General features: G+C 57.1%; 2 protein-coding genes across 2 annotated transcripts in view; one reads left to right on the forward strand and one right to left on the reverse strand.

Moving 5' to 3' along the window:
* Micall1 (MICAL like 1) overlaps positions 1-17,111 on the forward strand; it is a 29,661-nt gene extending 12,550 nt beyond the window's left edge. The window contains exons 6-16 of the mRNA XM_076855144.2: positions 135-577; positions 1,780-1,837; positions 2,623-2,984; positions 4,501-4,907; positions 7,661-7,795; positions 8,349-8,475; positions 8,578-8,668; positions 8,778-8,851; positions 10,750-10,864; positions 11,491-11,537; positions 12,823-17,111. Coding sequence (XP_076711259.2) covers positions 135-577; positions 1,780-1,837; positions 2,623-2,984; positions 4,501-4,907; positions 7,661-7,795; positions 8,349-8,475; positions 8,578-8,668; positions 8,778-8,851; positions 10,750-10,864; positions 11,491-11,537; positions 12,823-12,944 — 1,981 coding nt within the window. The 3' untranslated portion in view covers positions 12,945-17,111. The remainder of the gene's footprint in view (positions 1-134; positions 578-1,779; positions 1,838-2,622; positions 2,985-4,500; positions 4,908-7,660; positions 7,796-8,348; positions 8,476-8,577; positions 8,669-8,777; positions 8,852-10,749; positions 10,865-11,490; positions 11,538-12,822) is intronic.
* On the reverse strand, positions 15,294-21,047 carry C4H22orf23 (chromosome 4 C22orf23 homolog). Its single transcript, XM_076855145.2, has 7 exons — positions 20,947-21,047; positions 20,573-20,683; positions 19,067-19,129; positions 16,468-16,650; positions 16,110-16,241; positions 15,917-16,017; positions 15,294-15,775 (listed from the first exon to the last, which is right to left on the reverse strand). Exons 2-7 carry the CDS (start codon positions 20,655-20,657, stop codon positions 15,704-15,706), a joined length of 636 nt encoding a protein of 211 aa, XP_076711260.2. The 5' UTR covers positions 20,658-20,683; positions 20,947-21,047; the 3' UTR covers positions 15,294-15,703.
* Between the last annotated feature and the right edge of the window lie 28 nt (positions 21,048-21,075).

The raw sequence follows: 21,075 nt of genomic DNA on the forward strand, positions 1-21,075 counted from the left end.
GACAGTTACTGTTTTCTTTTTGATCTGGGAACACCCAAGTCCTGGGCTGGATGCACAGGGCAGTTGGTGAAGGGAGGAGGGAGCACCCTGGGCCTCTGCAGTGCCTGGCGGAACCCGTCCTGTCCCCCTTGCAGGTGTCGGCGGTGCTCCAGCACCCTGCTGCCTGGGGCTTACCGGAGCGGACCTGAGGAGGGCACCTTTGTGTGTGCGGAGCGCTGTACCAGGCTAGGCCCAGGGGGGTGGCCAGGGACCAGGCCTGGACCCCCCTCACAGCCAAAGCAGCAGCAGCTCACAGAAGCAGCCAAGCATGGCGAGGGAGGCTGCCCCAGCCCAAGTGTGGCTGCAGGGCCTGAGGCCGATGGACCCAAGGCCAGCCCTGAGGCCCGGCCGCAGATCCCCACCAAGCCCCCAGTTCCCGGCAAACCCCAGGAACTGGCCAGCCCCCCAGCCAGCCGGCCCACACCTGCACCCAGGAAGTCCTCTGAGAGCACAGCCTTGATGCCCCCCACGCCCCGGCCCCGGTCCAGCCTGCAGCAGGACAGCCCAGTGGAGCAGGGCGACAGCGGCCTCGTGAATGGTGAGCAGGGTGCAGCGGGGCAGGGTGGCGCTTGTGTCTGGGCCTTGAGTGTCTGTGTGCACCTGGGAGCATCCGTGAGCCACTTTCTCCACTTGGGCCTGCATACACTGTGAGTGTGCCGGGGAGTCCCTGTGTCCTGAGGCTGGTAATTCCCACAGCAAGTAGCCACTGCAAGCCCCTGAGCCAAGCTGTTCCCGGAGCCAGTGCAGATCTCACAGGCAGAGTAAGGCCCTGCCTCTCCCCTGCCCCGTTCTGCGTGTTGGGTATTTGTGTTCTTTTGTGTCGGTCTTGTGTTCCAAGGTGTGTAGGAGTGTTTGCTGTGTGCGCTGTATGTCCTGAGTGTCCTGGGGACTTTGAGCTGGTATCACTCCTGTGCCCTGGGTAGTCCCGAGGCACGCTCCCAGGTGACCTCACATGCCCAGCCTCTGCGTTTGGCCGAGCCTGGCCTGGGAGAATCGAGGGACTGGGAGAAGGTGGAGGTCGGGCAGCTCTGAGTTAGTCTGAACTGAGTGGAAACCCCTGCCCACCCTCTGGGTCCCCCCCTCACCCCGTGTTGCACACATTCCCAAAGGATCCCCCTGGGTTTCCAGGGCGCATGGAAAGGAAGGAGGCTCCTGTAACCCGGATGCACTGGCCTCCCTGGGACTCACCAGAAGTTCTGCTTGTTCATTCCGCTTGTTCGTTCCGCTCTGTGCTCCCGAGGGCTGGCTTAGGGGCTGGGCACTAGGGACAGATACTGTTCAGACCTCCTTGTGCCCTCCAGTGTTGAGGAGGAGAGAGGCAGACTCAGGTGCCTAGGAGAGTGCAGGATCTTATTGAGATGGGTGACACTGGGAGTCAGGGGAGGCTTCCAGGAGGAGGTGGCACCGGGCTAAAGTGACATGCTGTTTCTGGCCCACACTGGGAATCTATCTGAAGGGACTTGGGTTCTCTCTTCTCAACTGAAATATAGATGGAGTCTCGGGAGGCCTGGCCTTGTCCACCTGACCATTCTCCTGGTCACCTTCAGTGCTTATCTAATCTCTCTGAGGGCTGGGCAGGGGAGGTACCAGGGTGCAGGGGAGGTCGTCATGGCCACTGGGGTCTATGACCTCCCAGGTGGGAAGGAAGGGCACTCCTCAGCAAGGCCAGCTCTCTGGCTGGCTCTGGGGGCCCCTCTCTGCTGCCCATGAAGGTCTGGCTCACGGTCCTTTCCCATCTAGGAAGATTGCAGGACCCTCCTGTCCCCAAGCCGAGAGGGACACCCAAACTGACAGACAGGTAAGCTGGCCCACGACAGGCTTTCTGCCATGGAGGTCTTGGTGGGAACGGGGTCCCTGGGGCCTGGGTGGGGCTGGGTTTCCTGGGGTGGGCTTGAGAGGGAGGCTTGTCTGGTGGGCAGGAGAGCTGGGCCCACCGCCCCTTCCCCCATGACTGCCCCCGGATTCCCACTGCCACTGCCTGACCTGCTCCCGTGGGGACAGCTGCCTCTGGAATCCCTTCCCCTTCCCCAAACTCCAGATCCTCCCTAATACGGAGACCTAGGCCTTGTTCATAGAGTGTAGAAAGGCCTGGAGAAGTCAGCTTGGTGCTCTGCTCTCAGTTCCCCGACCCTGCAGGGAGGACCCCAGTTTCCGACTCTTCTTCAGGAGCCGTGCTTTGGATGGTGGGTTGGGAGGGAGGTGGCCCAGCTGTCCTAGTGGTTAATGTTTATGGAGCTCCTGTGCATGAGACTCATTGGATTCTTACAACAGCCCAAGAGGTGTCATCGTCCCCATTTAGCAGATGAGGAGACTGACACCTGAGGGGCCAGGTGACTGTGTTCCAGTGTTCCCCAGACCCCTGGTTTCTTTTTTTCCTGGGTGTGTGACTTGAGGGTTGGCCCTTTCTGCGCCTCAGGGTGCCTAGCGGGGATGTGACTGTAAGAGTTCCTTTCATCCTTGGGCCCAGACTGGCCCCTGGGCTGGGAAGCTCCTCATTGCTCTCCTTTAACATGGACTGAAACTGTGCCAGGAAGACAGAAGACTGACCACTGTCTTCACCTCTGCTTCCTGGCCCCTCTCCAGGACGCCAGCCCCCAGGAAGGACCCCCCATGGATCACACTGGTTCAGGCAGAGACAAAGAAGAAGCCAGCCCCGCTGCCTCCCAGCAGCAGCCCTGGGCCACCAAGCCTGGCTCTGGCCAGCAGGCAGGCGGAGAATGGGGCCATGGTGGAGGGCCCCGAGCCTAGGCCCTACAACCCCTTTGAGGAGGATGAAGAAGAGGAGGAGTCACTCCCTGCAGTGCCCAGCCCGGTGCCCGGCCTTGCCCTGGCCCACCCAGAGTCCACACCCAAGTCCCTGCACCCTTGGTATGGCATCACCCCCACCAGCAGCCCCAAGACGAAGAAGCGCCCCGCCCCCCGAGTGCCCAGCACATCTCCACTCAGTGAGTACCCACCTGCCCCACAGCTGCCTGACCCTTGCATAGGCCCGGGCTGGGCGGTGTGGTCAGGGAGGCTCTCCAGGCCAGGACCCTGTGGGGTTCGCAGTCTCCTTCTGTTGAACCCTAGAGCAGCCTGTGAGGCCATGTCATGATTGCCTCTTTTCAGGTGAGGAGACAGGCACAGAGAGGATTAGTGATTTTCCCCGGGCCTCGAAGTGTTGAAGCGATGAAGGCAGGATTTGAAGATGTGAGGGCAGTCTGGTACAGGGGATGGAGCCCAAGGCTTTGCCCATGATGGGCAAGTGTTCTACCACTGAGCTACAGCCTCAGCCCTTTTTGACTTTATTTTGAGACAACACCTTGAGTTGCCCAGGCTGGCCTTGAACTTGTGCCCTTGGTGCCTTGGTCTCTTGGATTCCAGGTGTACACCACCGCTCCAGATCCTGAGTCCATACTCTTGCTGATGGCCCAGGGGAATACCTGGTACAGGCCAGGCCAGGCCCCTCGGGGCACGTGGTAGGGGTCGGCTCTCACCCCGCCTCACTCACACACTGTCACTGTGTCGTTGGGCTCAGATTGGGACTGGGAGCTGTTCCTTCCCCACATCTGTCTTCAGTCTTCCCATCTGGGACGTGGGCAGGCCGGCTCCAGGGTGCTGGGCCTCTGCCCTCCCTGAGCTTCCTTCCTCGTCTGGGCCCACTGCATCCTGGGCTCTCCGGTCTCCCAGGTCTCCTGTGCTCTTGGCCACCTGCCTTCTCTGCTGGGGTCCCGGCCTCTGAGAGCTCAGGGGACCACTCAGAGGTTGGGGCCAAGAGCGTTAGAGATGCTCACAGGCAGATGCCCAGGGGTCTCAACCCTGGGAGGCGCCAGCGGTGCTTGGGCTGCCCAGGGGGAGACGGTGGGCAGGCTGTGGGTGAGCTGAGGGGCATGAACTTGGATTGGCCACAGCTGTGTTCAAGGCCAGCCCTTATGGGGACAAGTGCCCTCTCTGAGTCTGTTGCTTCTTTTGGAAAGCGGGGATGAGGGACTTGGAGACTTGGTCTCTGTGTCTGTAGGAGGACGCCCAGCAGTGGTGCCTACCAGTGCTTGGGCCAGAGCTGGCCGTAGCCAGGGCTGCTGCCCCTGCCTCTCTGCTGTGTCCCTCCCACAGAGCAGGTTGGAGACGGGGAGGCTAGCCTCACTTTTCTGGCCTTCCCCTGCAGCAGTCTCCCCTCCCCTCCCCAGTAGCTTGCCTTGGGGTGGCTTGGGCATGGGCATGCTGGGAGGCGGTGGGGGGGTGGCGGCGGCAGTGCTACTGCATGAGAGGAAGGGTCTCAGATGTGTCACGAGGCAGTGCACCCCAGCACAAGGTCTGACTTGGTCCTGCCGCAGGTTTGCTGTCTTGTGGGCCTGTGCCCATCCGTTTGGGGAGGGGCTGGGTTTCCTGGGTCACTTGCACCTCTGGGGTGGGGATCCTGTCAGGTGAGGCTGAAGGCCTGGCCCAGCGGGTCACACGAGATCACGTGGCATTCATTCACAGCTCTCCACGCTTCCCGCCTCTCCCGCTCGGAGCCCCCCTCGGCTACACCGTCGCCAGCCCTCAGTGTGGAGAGCCTGTCCTCCCAGAGCTCAGGCCAGGCTGCCAGCGCCGAGCACCTGGAGCCGCCCGCTGTGCCCAAGAGCTCCTCGGAGCCTGCTGTCCATGCCCCCGACACCCCCGGCACCCCTGGGAACTCTGCCAGCCTCTCCGCCGACTCCTCCCTGTCTTCTTCTGGGGAGATGGTGCAGCCCAGCACGGAGCGGACACCACAGGCCAGGACCAGGGGCAGCCCAAGTCCCCTGCCAGCCAAGCCCTGCAGCGGTGCCACCCCCACCCCTCTCTTGCTGGTTGGAGACAGGAGCCCTGCACCTTCCCCGGGAAGCGCATCCCCACAACTGCAGGTGAAGGTGAGTGTCCACCCCCACTCTCCCTCTGCCAGCTGCGTCCTCTCTCATGGACATGGGTCTGGTCTCGAGGCAAGAATGTCCAGGGCCTGCCGTTTATGCTGGCTCCTGACTTCTCGAGTGGCCTTGGCTATGTCCAGCAAGCCACTCCCACCCTATGCAGTGAGGCACCAATCCCTCTGTCCATCCCCTGTCCAATTGTTCACCTGTCCACTCATTTGGCCATCTATGTACTAAATGTCCAGCGCCTGTGTATCTGGTGTCCTAGGCCTGTGTGCTGAACCCCTGGACCATCTACCCCAACCTTCGTGCACACGGCCCGTCCACCCCCCTCCGCTCCCGCTCAGTGGCTGTCGGGCTGGGGTTGAAATGGCGTTAAGACCCTGACTTGCCCTGGGGGACTCATAGTCTGCTAGAGACATGACTGATTGTTCTAGAAGGTGATCTGGGGTAGAACAGAGGGAAGGGACACTGTGGGCCGCGGAGGTGAGGTGGGCGAGGGTGGTCCCTGTCCTTGAGGGGCTCTCAGCCAGGTTGGGGAGGTGCTCGGGTGACCGCGGTGCTGTGGGTAGGGTTGGCAGGGGCAGGGTCAGCCCCTGACAGGCTGCAGGGCTCAGGACCCAGTTCCTGAGTGCCTGGGCTGTGTGGCCCGGAGGTATTTGGAGAGGGCAGATAGGTGTGTCCTCAGGCCCCCTTAGCCTGCTGGGTGGTGTCTTCCCTCAGGCGCGGTGCCAAGGAGAATTGGTTTCCAGAAGCTTGGTCAGCCACAGGCTCACCAACTTCCCCGCCCTGTGCCAACAACCTGGGGTGGCCTGGGATCGGGACATGCTCTGGGCACCTAGCTCATGCCCTCCTGTGTCCACAGTGCATGCTTCGCTGGCCTCTCGGCCCCCAGGGCTTGTCCAGGCCCCAGTAGGGGAAGGCAGGGACGCTTACGGGGGCAGCTGTTGTCATGGCTTGACTGTGGTGGGTCTGGACCTACCTGTGTGCCTTTCAGACACCATTGGACCTTGCTTGGCTTGGGCCACAGCCTCAGGTGCAGTGATACTGGCTGTGCCACCTGCAGTGACCTTGAGAAGGCCCTTTCCTTCCCTGGGCTCGGGTTCCCCTTGAGAGAGGGGCTGGGCCGTGCCAGGCTCCAGACTGCTCTGAGGAGGCCCTGGGCCCGCTGGTGGTCAGAGGTGGGGTGGCTGGGTTAGGATCTCTGCTCAAGGCATCTGCCCCCATCCATCGCTGTGTGAGGGTGGCTGTGAGGGTGGCCTGTGGCTGACAAGGGCTGAAGCCCCCCAGGGGTCAAGGCTTCAGGCTCCTGGACTCTACTGGGTCTTCTGGTGTTTATGGAGGCAGGAGGCAGAACCCCAAGTGATCCTCCTTCTGGAGAGCCCACCCACACTCCTTCCAGGACTGGGAGACAGTGGGGACAGGAGACCAGGTCTTGGGTGGCCGAGCTGACCCTGGACTGGGCTCACTGGTGAGGACCTCGCTGTGTGGCTGCACCCTGGCCCTGGCACATTTCCTGCCTCAGTGTCCCAGAGAGACTCCTAGCCTCAGAGGTGGCTCCCTGAGCTGGCCTAGGGGAAGGGCAGGGCCCTCCCTCCCTCCCCAGCTGCTGGGAGAAGGCTGCAGGCCTCAGTGTGCCTCAGGAAGGCCTGCGCGGGCTCCTGTGTTTTCCTCCCAGGAGCTGCGGAGACGTTGACGGTGTGCATGGGGCGGGCGGGGCCTGCCGTGCCTGGTGTGGCTGCCTGGCTGGGCCGGCCTCAGAGGGGACCGCGGTCTCCCCAGAGGGGCAGACGGACAGAGCCTGAACTCTGGGTGTCTGGTTGGCTGGGCAGCAGAGGGTGGGCCTTTCCCAGTCCTTCACCATCTGCTGCAGGAGAGAGGGTCAGGGTCCTCTTTTTGTACTTCCTGGCTGGGTGACCCTGTGTGGGAGGCTTCATTTCTCTTGGGAAGGGCATCTGTCGGTGAGCTCCTCACGTTCTGCCCACAGTTCCTCAGTGCTGGAGGGCTGCTGGGCCTAGACTTCCTTGCTTGGCTATAAAATGTACTTTATAATACCTGCTTCTTAGGTGTTGGGAATGGTGCTGGGAATGGAGCCCAGGGCCTTGAGTATGCTGGGCAGGCCTCTTCCCCTGAGCCACGCCCAGCCCTGATCTGAGATCTGAGCAGGAATGTATCCAGAGCTTCGGGTGCTGTAGTAACTGGCACACTGCAGGTTCTCTGGGAATGGAAGTGCTTGGTGGGGGGCAGTCCTGTGGTAGGGCATTGCCTAGCATGCACGAGGCCCCAGACTCTTCCCAGCACTTAAAAAAATAAGTAAGAGCTTTAAGAAAAAAAAAAGAGAAAAGAATGCGTGCTGGGTGTGGTGGTGCACACCGTAATCCCAGACGTTTGGGAGGCTGAGGCAGGAGGACCTAAAGTTTGAGACCAGCCTCAGCAAAGAAGAAGACCCTGTCTCATAATAAAAAATATAAAAGGCTGGGATGTAGCTCAGTGATAAAGTGCCTGGGTTCAATCTGTAGGAAAGAAAGAAAGGGAGAGAAGGAAGATGGAAGGGAGGGAAAGAGGAAAGAAAGAAAAAGGAAAAGAATAAAGAAAGAAAGGAAGGAAGGAGAGAAAGAGAACTGGAATGCTGTCGGGTGAGTGGAATTTGCCGCAGCCTCCTGAGTAGCTGGGATTGCAGGCGTGTGCCACCAAGCTGGTCCGCTTTCTGTGTCCCTCGTGTGACCATGCTGCTATTGTCATGTCCCTGCCTTTAGTCTTCCTGCAAGGAGAATCCTTTTAATCGGAAGCCGTCACCGGCAGCATCTCCAACAGCAAGAAAGGCCACCAAGGGATCCAAGCCAGTGAGGCCACCTGCGCCCGGACATGGCTTCCCGCTCATCAAACGCAAGGTGCCAGCTGGGAGCCCCGGGACGCGGGCAGCGGGACCACCACCTCCCTGTCACCTCCGGCTGAGTGTCCGGGTCGCTGCCCTGATGTTCAGGAGGGCTCTTAGGTGACCTCTGGAAGCCTGGGCTTCAGCCAGGGGGACGCAGAAGGGGCTCTGGCAGCCCAGAGCAGCCCTCTGCATTTCTTGGTGGCTAACGATAGCCCAGCATCAGGCACTCCTATGAGAGGCTTGTTCTCCAGGTCATCTCGACATCGGCCACTGTCACTCTGCTGTGAAGTCCTACAGAGTGTCAGGGGGAGGAGTTTCTACAAAGCTGGAAATGGGGGTGTCTTGGTGCTGGGACTCACGGCACGTAGGGGTTGGGGTGACCCCACACCAGCCTCTTCCCCTCGCCCATCCTGCTTCCTGCTGCGCTGGCATGTGCCATAGGACCTGGGTCCCTGGAGCCTGTGGTGGCCAGAAAAAGGGGTGGAGCTCCTGGCATCAGCCTGAGCAGGGGAGGGCACGCGGGAGAGGGTTGCTAGCCTTTAGGTGACCAGGGTATTTGGGGGCAGGTCCAGGCTGACCAGTACATCCCGGAAGAGGACATCTATGGAGAGATGGACACCATTGAGCGCCAGCTGGATGCTCTGGAACACCGCGGGGTCCTGCTGGAGGAGAAGCTGCGTGGCGGAGTGAATGGTGCGGGAGCCTGGGAGGGTCTGGGGTGGTGCCCCTCTTCCTGGGCCAGCGAGCAGGGGAGCCAGGTGGCCCGCCCTGGCCTCAGGGGGTGTCTGGCTTTAGAGGGCGGAGAGGACGACATGCTGGTGGACTGGTTCAAGCTCATCCACGAGAAGCACCTGCTGGTGCGGCGGGAGTCGGAGCTCATCTACGTGTGAGTCCTGCACGGCCCGCCCGCCCTCCTGTCCTGGGGCTGGTGGCAGCAGGGGGGGGCAGCCAGGTAGGGGGCAGAATCGCCCATTGTCCTGATTCTCACCCTCTAGCTTCAAGCAGCAGAACCTGGAGCAGCGCCAGGCGGACGTGGAGTACGAGCTCCGATGCCTTCTCAACAAGCCGGGTGAGGGGGCCACACGTGGCCCGGGGGCAGGTCTTCCACCTGAGCGTCACGGCAGTGCGTAGGTGGGCTGGATGTGGGCCACAGGAAGGGGCCAGCAGGCGCCCTGGGTCATCTGAGGCTGGGAGCAGTTAGGGTGGGCATAAATGGTGAGTGCCATGGAGGAGACGGACCACGCGACAGGTGAGGGGGGATGTCTGTGGTGTCGGGGTGACCAGCTCTCGGTGGACAACAGGACCAGGAGCAGCATGGGATCAGACTTGCTGTGTGAGATTAGGCGAATTGCTTAGCCTCATTGGGCCTCAGTGGCTTCATGTGTGAGGTGAGAATAAAGGGACACATCCCATAGGGCGTTCTCGGGACAGAAGACAGTGATGCGGAAGCTCCCTGGGCTCCGCGGACTGAAAACCAAGCTGGAGTCTGGTGAGGGAGGCTCTTCAAGGGCCCTTTGGCCACGGTATGAAGTGAACCGTAGCCGGGGGCAGAGACCTCAGGACTGTGGAAGCCACAGCTCTGACCTCTCCCCATCCCTGGGCATGGGTGAGACCGTCACCCTTTAACACACAGGGGAACGGAGGGCCAGAAGGGCCAAGGGGCTTGCCCGTGGGTGTTGCAGGTGCCCTTCCCTCCACGTCTCCCACCTGCACCTGTTCCTTCACACCTGGCTCTCCCATCTCTGTGACTGGTCCTGCCTCTCCATTGGCTGGGGAACCTGGGAGGCAGGTGGCCCTGGGAAAGTCACAGGATGGCCCAGGTCCACTACCAGCTGTGAGTCATTCCCACCCAGACCCCTAGGAGGCTGGGGTGTGGCCACTCAGAGGGGGCCACAGCGACACCCTGTGGCCAGAGTGAGCTCAGGACCTCCATCTCCCCGGCCAGCCTGGCCCTGGGTTTCCTGTGGTCGCTCCAGCCTCCCTTCTACGGGCAGCACCTTCTGGGCTTGACTCAGATGTTGTTTTGGGAGGATGAGCCCCAGGTGGACTGGAGAGCCTCAAGACACTGCAACAGCCATCCCCTGGGGGGTGTCAGGCTGCCCCACTTCAAATCCTGGGCCACCTTTGCTGGGTGGTGCTGGCCAAGGACTTAGCTTCCCGAAGCCTGTCTCCCCACATGTAGGCTAGGGACATAAGTCACCAGGTTCCAGATTTGGGAAGTAATAGAGTGGGATATGAACTTGGATGGTGACAATGAAGCCCATATTCTGTCCCTAGAACTAGGTTGGGCACCCTGCCCCTGAACTTTGGCAAGGTGAGGCAGTAGGCCAGTGGGGCAGTGGCTCAGGGGCCCAGCTGTCATTCCAGATGTGTGGGAGATGCTGGGGAGGTAATGCCAACTGGGCCACCCATCCCCTGGAGCCTGCAGGCTCAGAGAGAGAAGCCAAGGGCACAGGTGGACCCCTGAGGGTGGACCTGTGGGACAGCTCTGCGCCTGGAGGGGAGAGGAGCTCAAAGGGGCAGCAGGTAAACACAGCAGCAGGGGAACCTCCTAGCTGGGCTCCTGCCCCAGGGTCCCCTTCATCTTCCCTCCTCCAGTGTGCCCCTTGGGTCATAGTGCCTCTGTAGGAGGAGCCCCGGGAGTCCCTGCTGTCTCCCCACCGGGTCCTGCCTGCTGCAAGAGGCCATCTTGCCCGTCTATTGCCAGATGCGTGAACTGAGCGGGAGGCCCCGTAGGCGTGCGGCCTCTGATCTTAGAGGGTCTCATGCTGGCCCTCCCGGGGCCCCTTGAAGGGTGCTTTTTCTTAAGCAGCCTTGGTCTCTTCCATAATGACCTTCGTTTACCCCAAATACTTCTAAGGTCTGCCCCTCTGGGCCTCCGTCCTGTGCACGCTGTAGTGGCTCCTGGTGTGCTGGGGAGGAGGAGGGTCTACCACCACTCATAGCTTGGCCCTTCTCCCCTGGCAGAGAAGGACTGGACCGAGGAAGATCGGGGCCGGGAGAAGGTGCTGATGCAGGAGCTTGTGACCCTCATCGAGCAGCGCAATGCCATTGTCAACTGCTTGGACGAGGACCGGCAGAGGTGACACGGCTAGGGGAGGGGCCCAGAGTGGGCTATACCTTTGGCCCCATGGGTGAGACAACTCCCTGGCAGAGCCCAAGACAGGCCCACACCCCAGGGCCAGGCCAGCCCTGCCCTGACCACCAATGATCCAGGCACATTCTTGCTCAGCCTGGGGGGACCCGGAGGCTGGAAAGGACTTGAAGAGATACCGTGATAGTCAGTTTTTGTCACTGTGACCAAAAAACAAGAACAATCTAGAGGAGGGAAGGTTTACTTTGGTTCATGGCTTCAGAGAATTCAGTTCAGCAGATTCCACTGCCCCAGCCTCAGATGAGGCAGAACATCCTGGCAGAAGGGCTGGCATGGGGGAGCAGGGAGGGCAAGAGGCTGGGAAGAGGATGAATCCTGCCCCACGCCCTACGCCCTCCTCCAACCACTTCCTCCTGCCTCCCAGCGTCTGTGGATTAATCCATGATGGTGAGGTCAGAGCCTTTGTGACCCAGTCACTGCCTAACGGGCCCAGCCTGAACCTTGCTGCCAGGGACACCATGCTTCCAACTCAAGGCTTTGGGGACACACTGTAGACCCAAACCATGACATGGTCCTTCCTCCTGTGGGTGCTCAGCTTCCTTTACTCATTTCAGAGAAGAAGAGGAAGACAAGATGTTGGAAGCCATGATCAAGAAGAAAGGTGAGGCTGGGCCTGATGGACACACCTGTAACCCTCAGCTCCTTGGGAAGCTGAAACAGGAGGATCTCAAGTTCAAGGCCAGCCTGGGCAACTTAGACCCCATCTCAAAATAAAATTAAGCCATGCATGGGGGTGTACACCTGTAATCCCAGGTGCTTGGGAGGTTTGAGGTCAGCCTTAGCAACTTCACAAGGCCCTAAGCAACTTAGCAAGACTCTGTCTCAAAATAAAAAATAGAAGGCTGTGGGTGTGGCTCAGTGGTTAAGCGCCTCTGGGTTCAATCCCTGGTACCAAACATTTTTTAAAAACTTAAATTAAAAGGGGTGGGGTGTAGCCGTGGTAGAGCTGCTTGCCTCGCATGCACAGGCCCTGGATTTGATCCCAGTGCTGCAAGAATGAGACAAATAGTAAAGGAGGAAGGTGAAGCCTGTCCCCAGGGGAGGACAGTTCTGGTTTTGGGCCTCTTCCCTCTTCAACTCCTGCTTTCAGCCTGGGGTGGAAGGAGAGGGGCGGGTAGAGCAGGTGCAGTCCAGCAGGAGTGGGTGTGCAGACTCAGTCTCTGTTGAGAGGCCGCTGGAGCAAGGTAGGCCAGCCGACAGCCAGAGGGCTGGTGTGTGGGGGACAGTTCCAGCCCCAGGATGGGTTGCCCTTGGGTGTCTCCTTCCTGGTCTGCAAGCTGGTGCGTGTGAGGTGTGTGGGCCCAAACGGCGGTGCCCGCTCAGCATCAGACAGTGCCTGGAACGGCAGGAAGCCTGGGCCTGCAAGCTGGTCTGGTTTGGTCTTAGCTCCACCAGCCGCTCACTGTCCCCACTTGGGCTGGAGTCAGGCTGCTTGGATGCAGTCCAAGCTCTGGCATTCTGAATCTGCAGAATGGGGTACCAAGCGCTGCCTCCCTGGCACTGCTGAGGATCACAGGGGGAGCAGGTGGGTAGCCCTTAGCCTGGGACCTGGCACCCACAAAAGCTCAACTGGGATTGGCTCATCTCAGAGGCTAAAACTCGGAGCTGGGAGAGATCATTTCCGGAGTTTCCTCTCGCTCTGAGGGTTGGTGCTTGTGTTGCAGCCCACAGTTGTGAACCCATGTAGCTGAAGTGACAGGGCACCCAGATTGTCCTCGTGGTAGGGAATAAGGGAGGCCTGGGATGGTGAAGTGACTGCCCAGTTTCACACAGGCTGGTGTGGGGCCGTCCTGCTGGCCACATACCTGGTCAGTGACACAAGTCACTCACCCCAGCCTGCCCCGGATAGACTCCCTCGAGTCAAATCTTTCCCTTTCTCTGCTCAGAGTTCCAGAGGGAGGCTGAACCCGAGGGCAAGAAAAAGGGGAAGTTCAAGACCATGAAGATGCTGAAGCTGCTGGGAAATAAGCGTGACACAAAGAGCAAGTCCCCTGGGGACAAGAGCTGACAGTGAGGGAAGCTGCTGGGACTGTCTCCTCCTGGATCCTCGTGGGCTGGAGGGAGCCCCCTGCTGCCGTGGATCAGTCAAGGGGGAAGGTGACTCAAGGGGAGGGTGTCTCTGGGTGAGCCTCCCCCACTGAGGTCTCCGTCTGTCTGGGCCAAAGAGTTTCCCTCCCTCTTCTCTGCACTCCCCACAGCTGTGCCCCAGCCCCGCCCAGTCAGATCTGAGGATTCCAGATGCTGTGACAGACCCAAAGGCAAGCAGGGACTCCAGGTGCAGGGAGGGGCAGTGGCCACACACACCCTGCCATGGCGGGGCAGCTCCTGTAAGCAGGCGCTGGCCTAGCTCTGCCCCGCTAACAGGCCGGAGCGGGACGGGCTGTGTTGGCCTCCTCCTGCCCAGCCTGAGTCTGTCTTTCTGTCCAGTGCAGGTGCCCAGAATCTCATGTCACCTTGCTCAGGAGCTCTATTTATCAAGTCTGCAGTTAAGTTCAAATGAGTTACTGAGTGGTCTGTGCTGGGCAGATCCCACCTCCTCTGCCTCCGAGTTCTGGGAGGTTCTCCCCAATCTCCCCTGTTCTGTGGGGGACTTACTTCCCAGACGCACAGTGCCCAGGGCCATGCCGGGGCAGGTGGGTGCTCCTATTAGCTGCCCCAGTGCCGAGTCCCCTGGGCATGGCCTCTGGAGGCCACCCAGTCAGAGCTCTGGTCCCGGGCAGCAGCCTAGGGAGGGTGCTCCAGGCAGGTGCTAACCTGATTGAGGCTTCCTCCCCACCAGGGCCTGGGCCCGCTCCCCTCTGTGGTCATCACCCATCTGTCCTCTCCCCAGCTCATTCCCACTTGAGGACTGATGGCCACCCATCCCCTGTGGGAGGGGACAAGTGATGGGGATGTCACTTTTGCCCAGGGAATGCCTGGCAGCTCTTGGTCAAAACACTGTGTCATAAGCTCTGGGGGCCTCCAGGCCCCCTCCTCCATGCACCTGGGGGACAAGATCACACTGTATTAACTTGGGGACATTCCTCAATAACATTCAATGGGGACAGCCTCAGGCCATGGCCACATTTGCCTTTTTGTCTGCCTCTGCCCCACTTCCATGGCCAGGTATCTCTGCCTGCCTTGGAGGGTCTGGGACATGCTGAGGTTGTCCACTGAGTGGGACCTTGGCCTTCGTTGCCTGCCCCTGGGCAGGATTCCCTTCCTCTCCACACCTGGGCGGCCTCTGGCAGTCTCTTGCTGAATGTGCCTGTTGACCTTGGGCTGAGGTCACCACCTTAAGGCCTTTCAGGAACCAGGCAGGTAACACACTTGACCTGGGTCGGGTGTAGACTGGGAGGACTCTGCCAGTGTTAGGGCCCCTCACTGTAGTCCATTGTAGCCTGTGGGAATGAATGTGGACCTAGGGTTGCCAAGTCTTTTCCATTTTTCAAAAGAAACTGGGGATTCAGATTTCGTATGTGTGTGATTTGTGAACGCCCGGTCTGAACCTGTTGGGCTGGCCTGAATTTGCCCTGGTTCTCTGTTTTGCTGCCTCTGGGTCATGTGACGGTGGCCTGTGAGTGGAGGTACTGTCCTACTGCAGCTTCTGCTCTGGGCTCTTGTGGGTATGGACACAGGCTTCCCATGAGGGTTCCTGAGCCTGCTCTTGGTTGGCTGCTGCACAGCCATGTTTATTGTGCACTCAAAACATGGGTTGTGTGACATGATAGGATTATGATTCCTTCCAGGTTTGGGGGACAGCAGGCAGGGTTTTTTGCCGGGGCAGGGGGGGAGGTTTAGGAAAAGACAGAACACTAGAGGAGGAGACCTGTGAGTGTCAGGAGCCCAAGGTGTGGGACTAATATGCTGTGTTGCCAGGCCAGGGTGTGCTTTTCTGTCAGGTGACTGTTCAGCCACCCTTCAGCCCAGGACCAGCCACATGCAGGAACAGAGCTGAGGCCGTGGGCGCACAAGGAGACATGGCGCGTGCTAGAGCTGGAACCCCAAAGCCAGGTGCACTGTCAGCGTGGGTTCCTCTCACCCCTGTGTGCTGCTGCTCTGGTCTGTATTTAGACCTAAAGTAACTTTTAATCCTGAGAAGGCTGTTCACTAGTTAAACGCCCTTGAACCTTAGTTTTCACAAGGGGTGATGAAGCCTCACGCCGTCTGTTGAGATCATTAACTGAAGTTCACCTGCCATGGCTACTGGCCATGGGGTACTCAAGAGTGTCAGTCCCATTTCCTCTTGAAATGTGCAAACAGGCAACTAGAAACCGTCCGTGTTGAACAAAGTCTAACTCTGTGCAAATAAGCGTTATCCCTGTGAAAAACAAGGTGGTACGTGTAATGACCCACGTTAAATGTGTTTTATTGGCCAATTAATCACTGTTGTTAAATATTTGCCCAAGGCTTTAAGTCATCAAATAAGTAGATTCTAAGACGGGCGGGAGGGAAGGCTCGTCTTCATCCCCAAGTCTAGAAACTAACTGAGCAGGACACAGGAGCTGGAGGTGGTGGAAGAGAGCCACAGATGCCCTCAGACGCACTTCCAAGGTGGCGAGACTTGGGCCTTCACTGTTGCTGTGTCTGTCCCCAGAAGACTTGAAGCCCTGTCATTGGGTGGCTCTGAGACCCCACCAGTGGTCCCCAGCATCCCTGAGCAGCATCTGCAGTCTATGACAGTGCCATGCTGGGCAGCCATCTGACACGAGTGGCTGGCCTGGATGACACTGGTTGGCACAGGGGCGGGCTGCAGCGGTCCAGTGTGAGCTGCCCTGCCGTCTCTGACTAAGTGGTGGCAAGAGCCTCCCTAAGTTCCTCACTCCTTCTGCGGTCAATGTCTTCCATTTCCCGTAGTTTCTGCAAAGGGAGCAGGGGAAGTTGGTATCAGGTTAGGAACTTGAGGAGCATCAGGATGAGTTGTGGCGCCGGCTGGGGTTTCTCCTCACTCTGACTCTGCGCTCTGGGCCCGCCCCTCCCCGCTTTCCTGGTTCTTCCTACCTGGGAGATTTCAGCCAGGATGATTCCTTGGTACTTCTTGCCCTGCCCCAGGGCCTCCATGGCATCCAGAAATTCCTTCCTCTCCTGGACTTCCTTCACAACTAGACAGAGGAAAAGGGGTGTCAGGGCAGGGGGCTCTATGAAGGGGGTGTAGTGGGGGAGGAGTGGTTCTGCCTCTGCCCCAGTGGCTCACGTTCTTCAAAGCGGTCAGGTTCAGGAGCTGGGTCCTGCTGCGGCACAGGGGCTGCCTTTCTTTTCCATTCTGCCGGGTCCTTCCCAGTGGCAAAGATAGTTTGGAGTCTTTGCTTCTCCTTTTCCAGATTTCCTGTAGGGCCCCCAAATGGCCTAGTTGAGGCATAAAGCTGTCTCCAGTTGCATGTCCAGGGGGGCACGCATCGAGCTGCAGCCTGTCTGGCAAGGGACAGGTGTGCAGACCCAGGTGCCTCCCTCCTGGGTGCTCCTGAGCTTGTCAAGTTGAGATAGTCTCCAAACACTCCCCAACCCCGTCCCCAGAGGAGAGTCCCCAGCCAAAGTGGGTGGCTTCAACTCACTGGTGGCTCGAGGCTTGAACTGCTCACGGCTGTAGGCCCCGTTGGCTCGGCACATGCTGGCAGGCCGGAGGTGAGACCGGGCTGCCAGGGTGGGAGGCAGGTGGGTGGCTGGTGGCAGCTGTTTGGAAGGTGAGCCTTGCTGGCTGGATGTCGGATTGCACTGTAGGGGCAAAGGGTCTCCTCCTGGGGGTGGAAGGGTCTCGTGGCTTTTTTTTTTTTTTCCCTTCATCTTACTAGTCAAATGGTGCAGCAGAATCTTCTTATCCCCACTAAGCCCACCCCTCTACAGTGAGCAGTGGGAACAGTTTGGTGGTCTCTTTGCTTTTTGATGCTTATATAAACATGCTCAAAGATGTGTGCATATATTTTTCATGTGCACATAAGATTCTTTTTTCAAACACTGGATCATATTGTATAATAGTCAATAACAGTCCCTTTACACATAACCATTTATTGTGGACATCTTTCCAGAAAAATCTGTTTATATATAACTTATTTTTTATAGCTATATACTAGTCATTAGAATGGTTACCTTATTTATTCAGTTAGTCTCCTAGTTTTAGAAGTTCAACTTGTTTCCAGGTTTTCTGTTGGTTGGTTTTTTACTACTACAAACAATACTGCAATAAACACTCTGTACACTGCATCTTTGTCCTGGTGTTTTTATTTCTGTTTTCTCTTTGCTTGGTCCATGGACTAGTGGGAATAGTTTGGATGGTAATAGACACAAATGCCACCTGCTATACATCCCCGGCCCCCCCTCCCCCCCCCCCCCCCCCCCCCCGTTGCCCCATGCCTGGGCTCCTCCCCCAGGCCATCCAAGTGTCTCTCCTATCTGGTCATTGGGCCCCTTCTCTCCTCCACCCTATTTTTTTTTTTAGTTATAGATGGACAGCATGCCTTTATTTTATTTATTTTTCTGTGGTGCTGAGGATTGAACCCAGTGCCTCACATGTGCTAGACAAGTGCTCTACTGCTGAGCCGCAACCCCAGCCCAATTGGAGGGTTCTGAGAAAAAGACATGCCCTCTGTGGCTGCTGTTGAAAATCTGAAGCCCAGGGCTGAGGGCGGGGGAGGAAGGGCAGCTGGGAGCCACTCAGGTAGTGTGCAGCCATGGCGGCCAGCGAGGAGGTGGGAGGGGTGGTCAGGACATGGTTTGAAGGTCGTGTAGAAAGGGCGGATGTAGGGTTTGGGAGAAAGGGGAGTCAAGGATAGCTCCCAAAAGTGCAAGGACAGACCTTCCCTTCCCAGGCCCTCTACCCAAGGCTCTAGCCTCTACACACCTTTTTCTTTTTCCTGAAGAAACGATGATTCCCAGCATGTCATTCACATCTCCCACTCTCCAGTTCAACCTCTTCCTTTGGCCCCTTCTCAACAAATATTTATGGCCTAAGGAATTCTGGCCTTCCAGTGAGGGGAGGGATTTGTGGCTTGCAGCAGTATTTGAACTAAGGCTCAAAGCAACTGGTAGGATTTGGTTAAGAGGAGAAAAGTAGGGGAGGAACTCCAAGAGAAGCCAGGCTCAACACCCAGACTTGAAGGCAAATTTTTAAAAATAAAACATTTAAGGAGAACGAGGCTGCTAGGCAAAGCGGTTGCTTGTGTTGGCCAACCACTGATATAACCAGCAGTTCAGTCCGAATCATGCACCTGCCCTAGGTGCTGGGTTACTGTGATGAACAAAGCAGACAGTCTTTGGTCTGACAGTATTGACTTTCAGTGGGACTTCTAGCACATTCTCTATGGTTATGCTAACAGGAGACACCACACTATCAGACTGCTGCATGTGGAGGTTATGTGACTAAAACGTGATGGCACTAGCCTTTGGCAGTCTGAGTTGTCCTTGTCCACAATGAGGAAGGAGATCTGACCCCTGACTTGGTGAACAGAGCTTCCCTGTCCATATTTACCTCTGACATTTCTCTTTGCTTGTGAGGGGGATTGGGTGCCCTCGTCAGCTTTAGAGAAGGTGACAGTTTTGGTAGATCAAGCAAAATTCTGCAAGCTTGGACCTTCTGGCATGTCCGCCCACCTCTCTCTCCCCAGGAGAGCTGTACCCATCAGCTATATCCCCAGCCCTTTTTATTTTGAGAGGGTCTTGCTAAATTGTTCAGGCTGGCCTTGAATTTGATCCTCCTGCCTCAGACATGCAGATTGCAGACAATCCAGTGCTGAGGATGTTGTAGATGGGTAGGGAGTCTTGCTTAGGCCACAGTTTCTTAGGAAGGTCAGTGACAGCCTGCCTATAGGGGGCTTATTGTGCCTGACTTGTGTCAAAAGTAGCAAAGGCCACACAAAAGGTCAATTCCCAAGGACTAGGGGTCAGGAATACTATGTATTCAATTTTTTTTCCTTTTAAAATGAGGTTCTGTCCCCCTTAACATGGAGGAGCTTTAAAAATGTGGCCCCAAGCCAGGTGTGGTGGTGCATGGAATCCCAGCAACTTAGGAGACGGAGGCAGGAGAATCACAAATCTGAAGCCAGCCTCAGTGACTTTGTGAGACTCTGGTTTCAGTCCCCAATACTGGGGGTGAGGAGCAAGGGGGAATGTCCCCAATCCCTCCACCCAGGAAGCGTCTGTGGACTGAACACCTCTTACTTCTCATAGTGTCCGTGAGGTAGCGCTGCTGGAAGCTGGTTAGTTTGGATTCCTTCATCATCTCTGCAAAATAAAGCACTTGCATGAGGCTGAGCTGCAGCAGATGATTTCACTGTATACTGCAACTGTATCTTCTCCTACTCCATTCTGCACTGCACTCTCCTCTCTCTTTTTATGTTCATTTAATTTTTTTTTTTTTAGTTGTAGCTGGACACAACACCATTATTTTATTTATCTTTATGTGGTGCTGGGGATCGAACCCAGGGCCTGGCATGTGCTAGGCAGATGCTCTACTGCTGAGCCCCAGCCCCAGCTCCCGCCCCCTCCCTTTCTTGCTCCATTTTCTTCTCTTGTGGTACTGGGGATTGAACCCTGGGCTCTTCTACCACTGAGCTGCATCCCTGTTTTTACTTTTATTTTTTTTTCACATTTATTTTTTAGTTATAGGTGGACACGATGTCTTTTACTTTTTTGTGGTGCTGAGAATTGAACCCAGTGCCTCACACATGGTAGGTAAGCACTCTACCTCTGAGCCACAACCCCAGCACCTGTTTTTATTTTTGAGACAGGGTCTTGTTAAGTTGTCCAAGGCTGCCCTCAACCTACAATCCTCCTGCCTCAGCCACTTGAGGGCTGGGATTACAGGTGTGTGGTACCATGCTTGGCTTTGGCTGTTTTTTTTTTAAATTTGTTTCAGTACTGGAGATTGAACCCAGGGGTTATGTATTCCAGACAAGGGCTCTACTACTGAGCTACATCTCCAGGCAATGGCTAAGTTTTGTGTGTGTGGTGTGCACACCTGTGTGCACATGCTAAGGATCAAAACCAGGGCCTTGTGCATACTAAGCACATGCCCTACCACTGAACTACACCCTAGTCCTAAATTTTATTTATTATTTATTATGCTACTAAACTCTTAGCTCTCTAAGAGCAAGAATTTTTTTACAGCTTTTTTTTTTTTAACTGCTATATCCCCAGCATCTAGAACAGTGCCCAAAGTACAGAGTAGGCTTAAACATTTTTTTGTTGTGGAGTAAATGAATGAATACTTGTTCAATCATGTGTCAGGGGCTAGAGCTACAATTGTAAGCAGAAACTGACACACTCCCTGCCTGATGGAATCCACTATCTAGAGGTGTAGAAGGGACACTAAATATCTAGCTATAGGTTGTGCTGAACCCAGTGTAGGGAGATTGGGTTCTTTGAGGACACTTAACCACTGGTCCCACTGTGGTGGTATGGGGAGGAGATAAGGATTCCTGGGGAACACTTAGAGTGGGACTTAAAGAATGCATAGAAGTAAACTACTCCAAAATTCTTATTTCTTTGACTTTTAGCTCCTGGTCAGCAGTAGCACACTGAACCTTTCTGAACCCCAGGATCCTTGTTCGTAAGAGAATAGACCTGTGTCCCCCAGCCACAGGTCATGTAGAGTAGAGGAGAACAGAGTTACATAGGGTAACTGCTACTACTGCACCCCCACCTGTGTCCTCTTAACACACTCACCTTTGAGCAGCTTGCGGGTCTCTGGGGTATAAGCAGCCGACTTGGGGCAGCGCCAGAACGCTGTTTCTTTGGTCACTGCCTCCATTCTGTTCTGTGAGGCCACGGCAGGGCCTAAAAGAGCAAGACACACGCACACACCCCCTGTTTCCTAGTCCCAATCTCTGCTCCTTCACCCCCACCCTCTGGGAGTGGGGTCAACTGGGACACCCAAGTTAATACTGCGACAGGGCCAATCCCCTAACCTCCACCCAAGCTAGATAACAGAGCCCTTATCCTGACCCCCGGTGCCTGCGGCAGGTGAATCCCCTCGGGAGGACACATCTTTAAGATAGCCGAGGTCCCCATTGGGTGACAGGATAAAACTGAAACCTCACCCTATTGTAAGGCCCCCGCTGGTGTCCCCTTCTCATGCAGAGAGGCTGGCGGGCTCCGAGTGACCACCACTCTCGCGCGGGCGCCGGGCACAAAAGCTGCGGAATTCCAGGCACAAGTGCCGCAGGCAG

This window comes from Callospermophilus lateralis, chromosome 4 (genome assembly GCF_048772815.1).
Source record: "Callospermophilus lateralis isolate mCalLat2 chromosome 4, mCalLat2.hap1, whole genome shotgun sequence".
Classification (NCBI taxonomy): Eukaryota; Metazoa; Chordata; class Mammalia; order Rodentia; family Sciuridae; genus Callospermophilus; species Callospermophilus lateralis.

Bases quoted from the DNA above. Each gene is read 5' to 3' on its own strand.
- C4H22orf23 (XM_076855145.2), bottom strand. From the start codon at position 20,657: ATGGAGGCAGTGACCAAAGAAACAGCGTTCTGGCGCTGCCCCAAGTCG. The intron at 16,242-16,467 runs GTGAGTTGAAGC...GGGGCCCTACAG, and splicing joins GTTCAAGCCTCGAGCCACCA to GAAATCTGGAAAAGGAGAAG. The intron at 15,776-15,916 runs GTAGGAAGAACC...CTCCCTTTGCAG, and splicing joins TCCTGGCTGAAATCTCCCAG to AAACTACGGGAAATGGAAGA.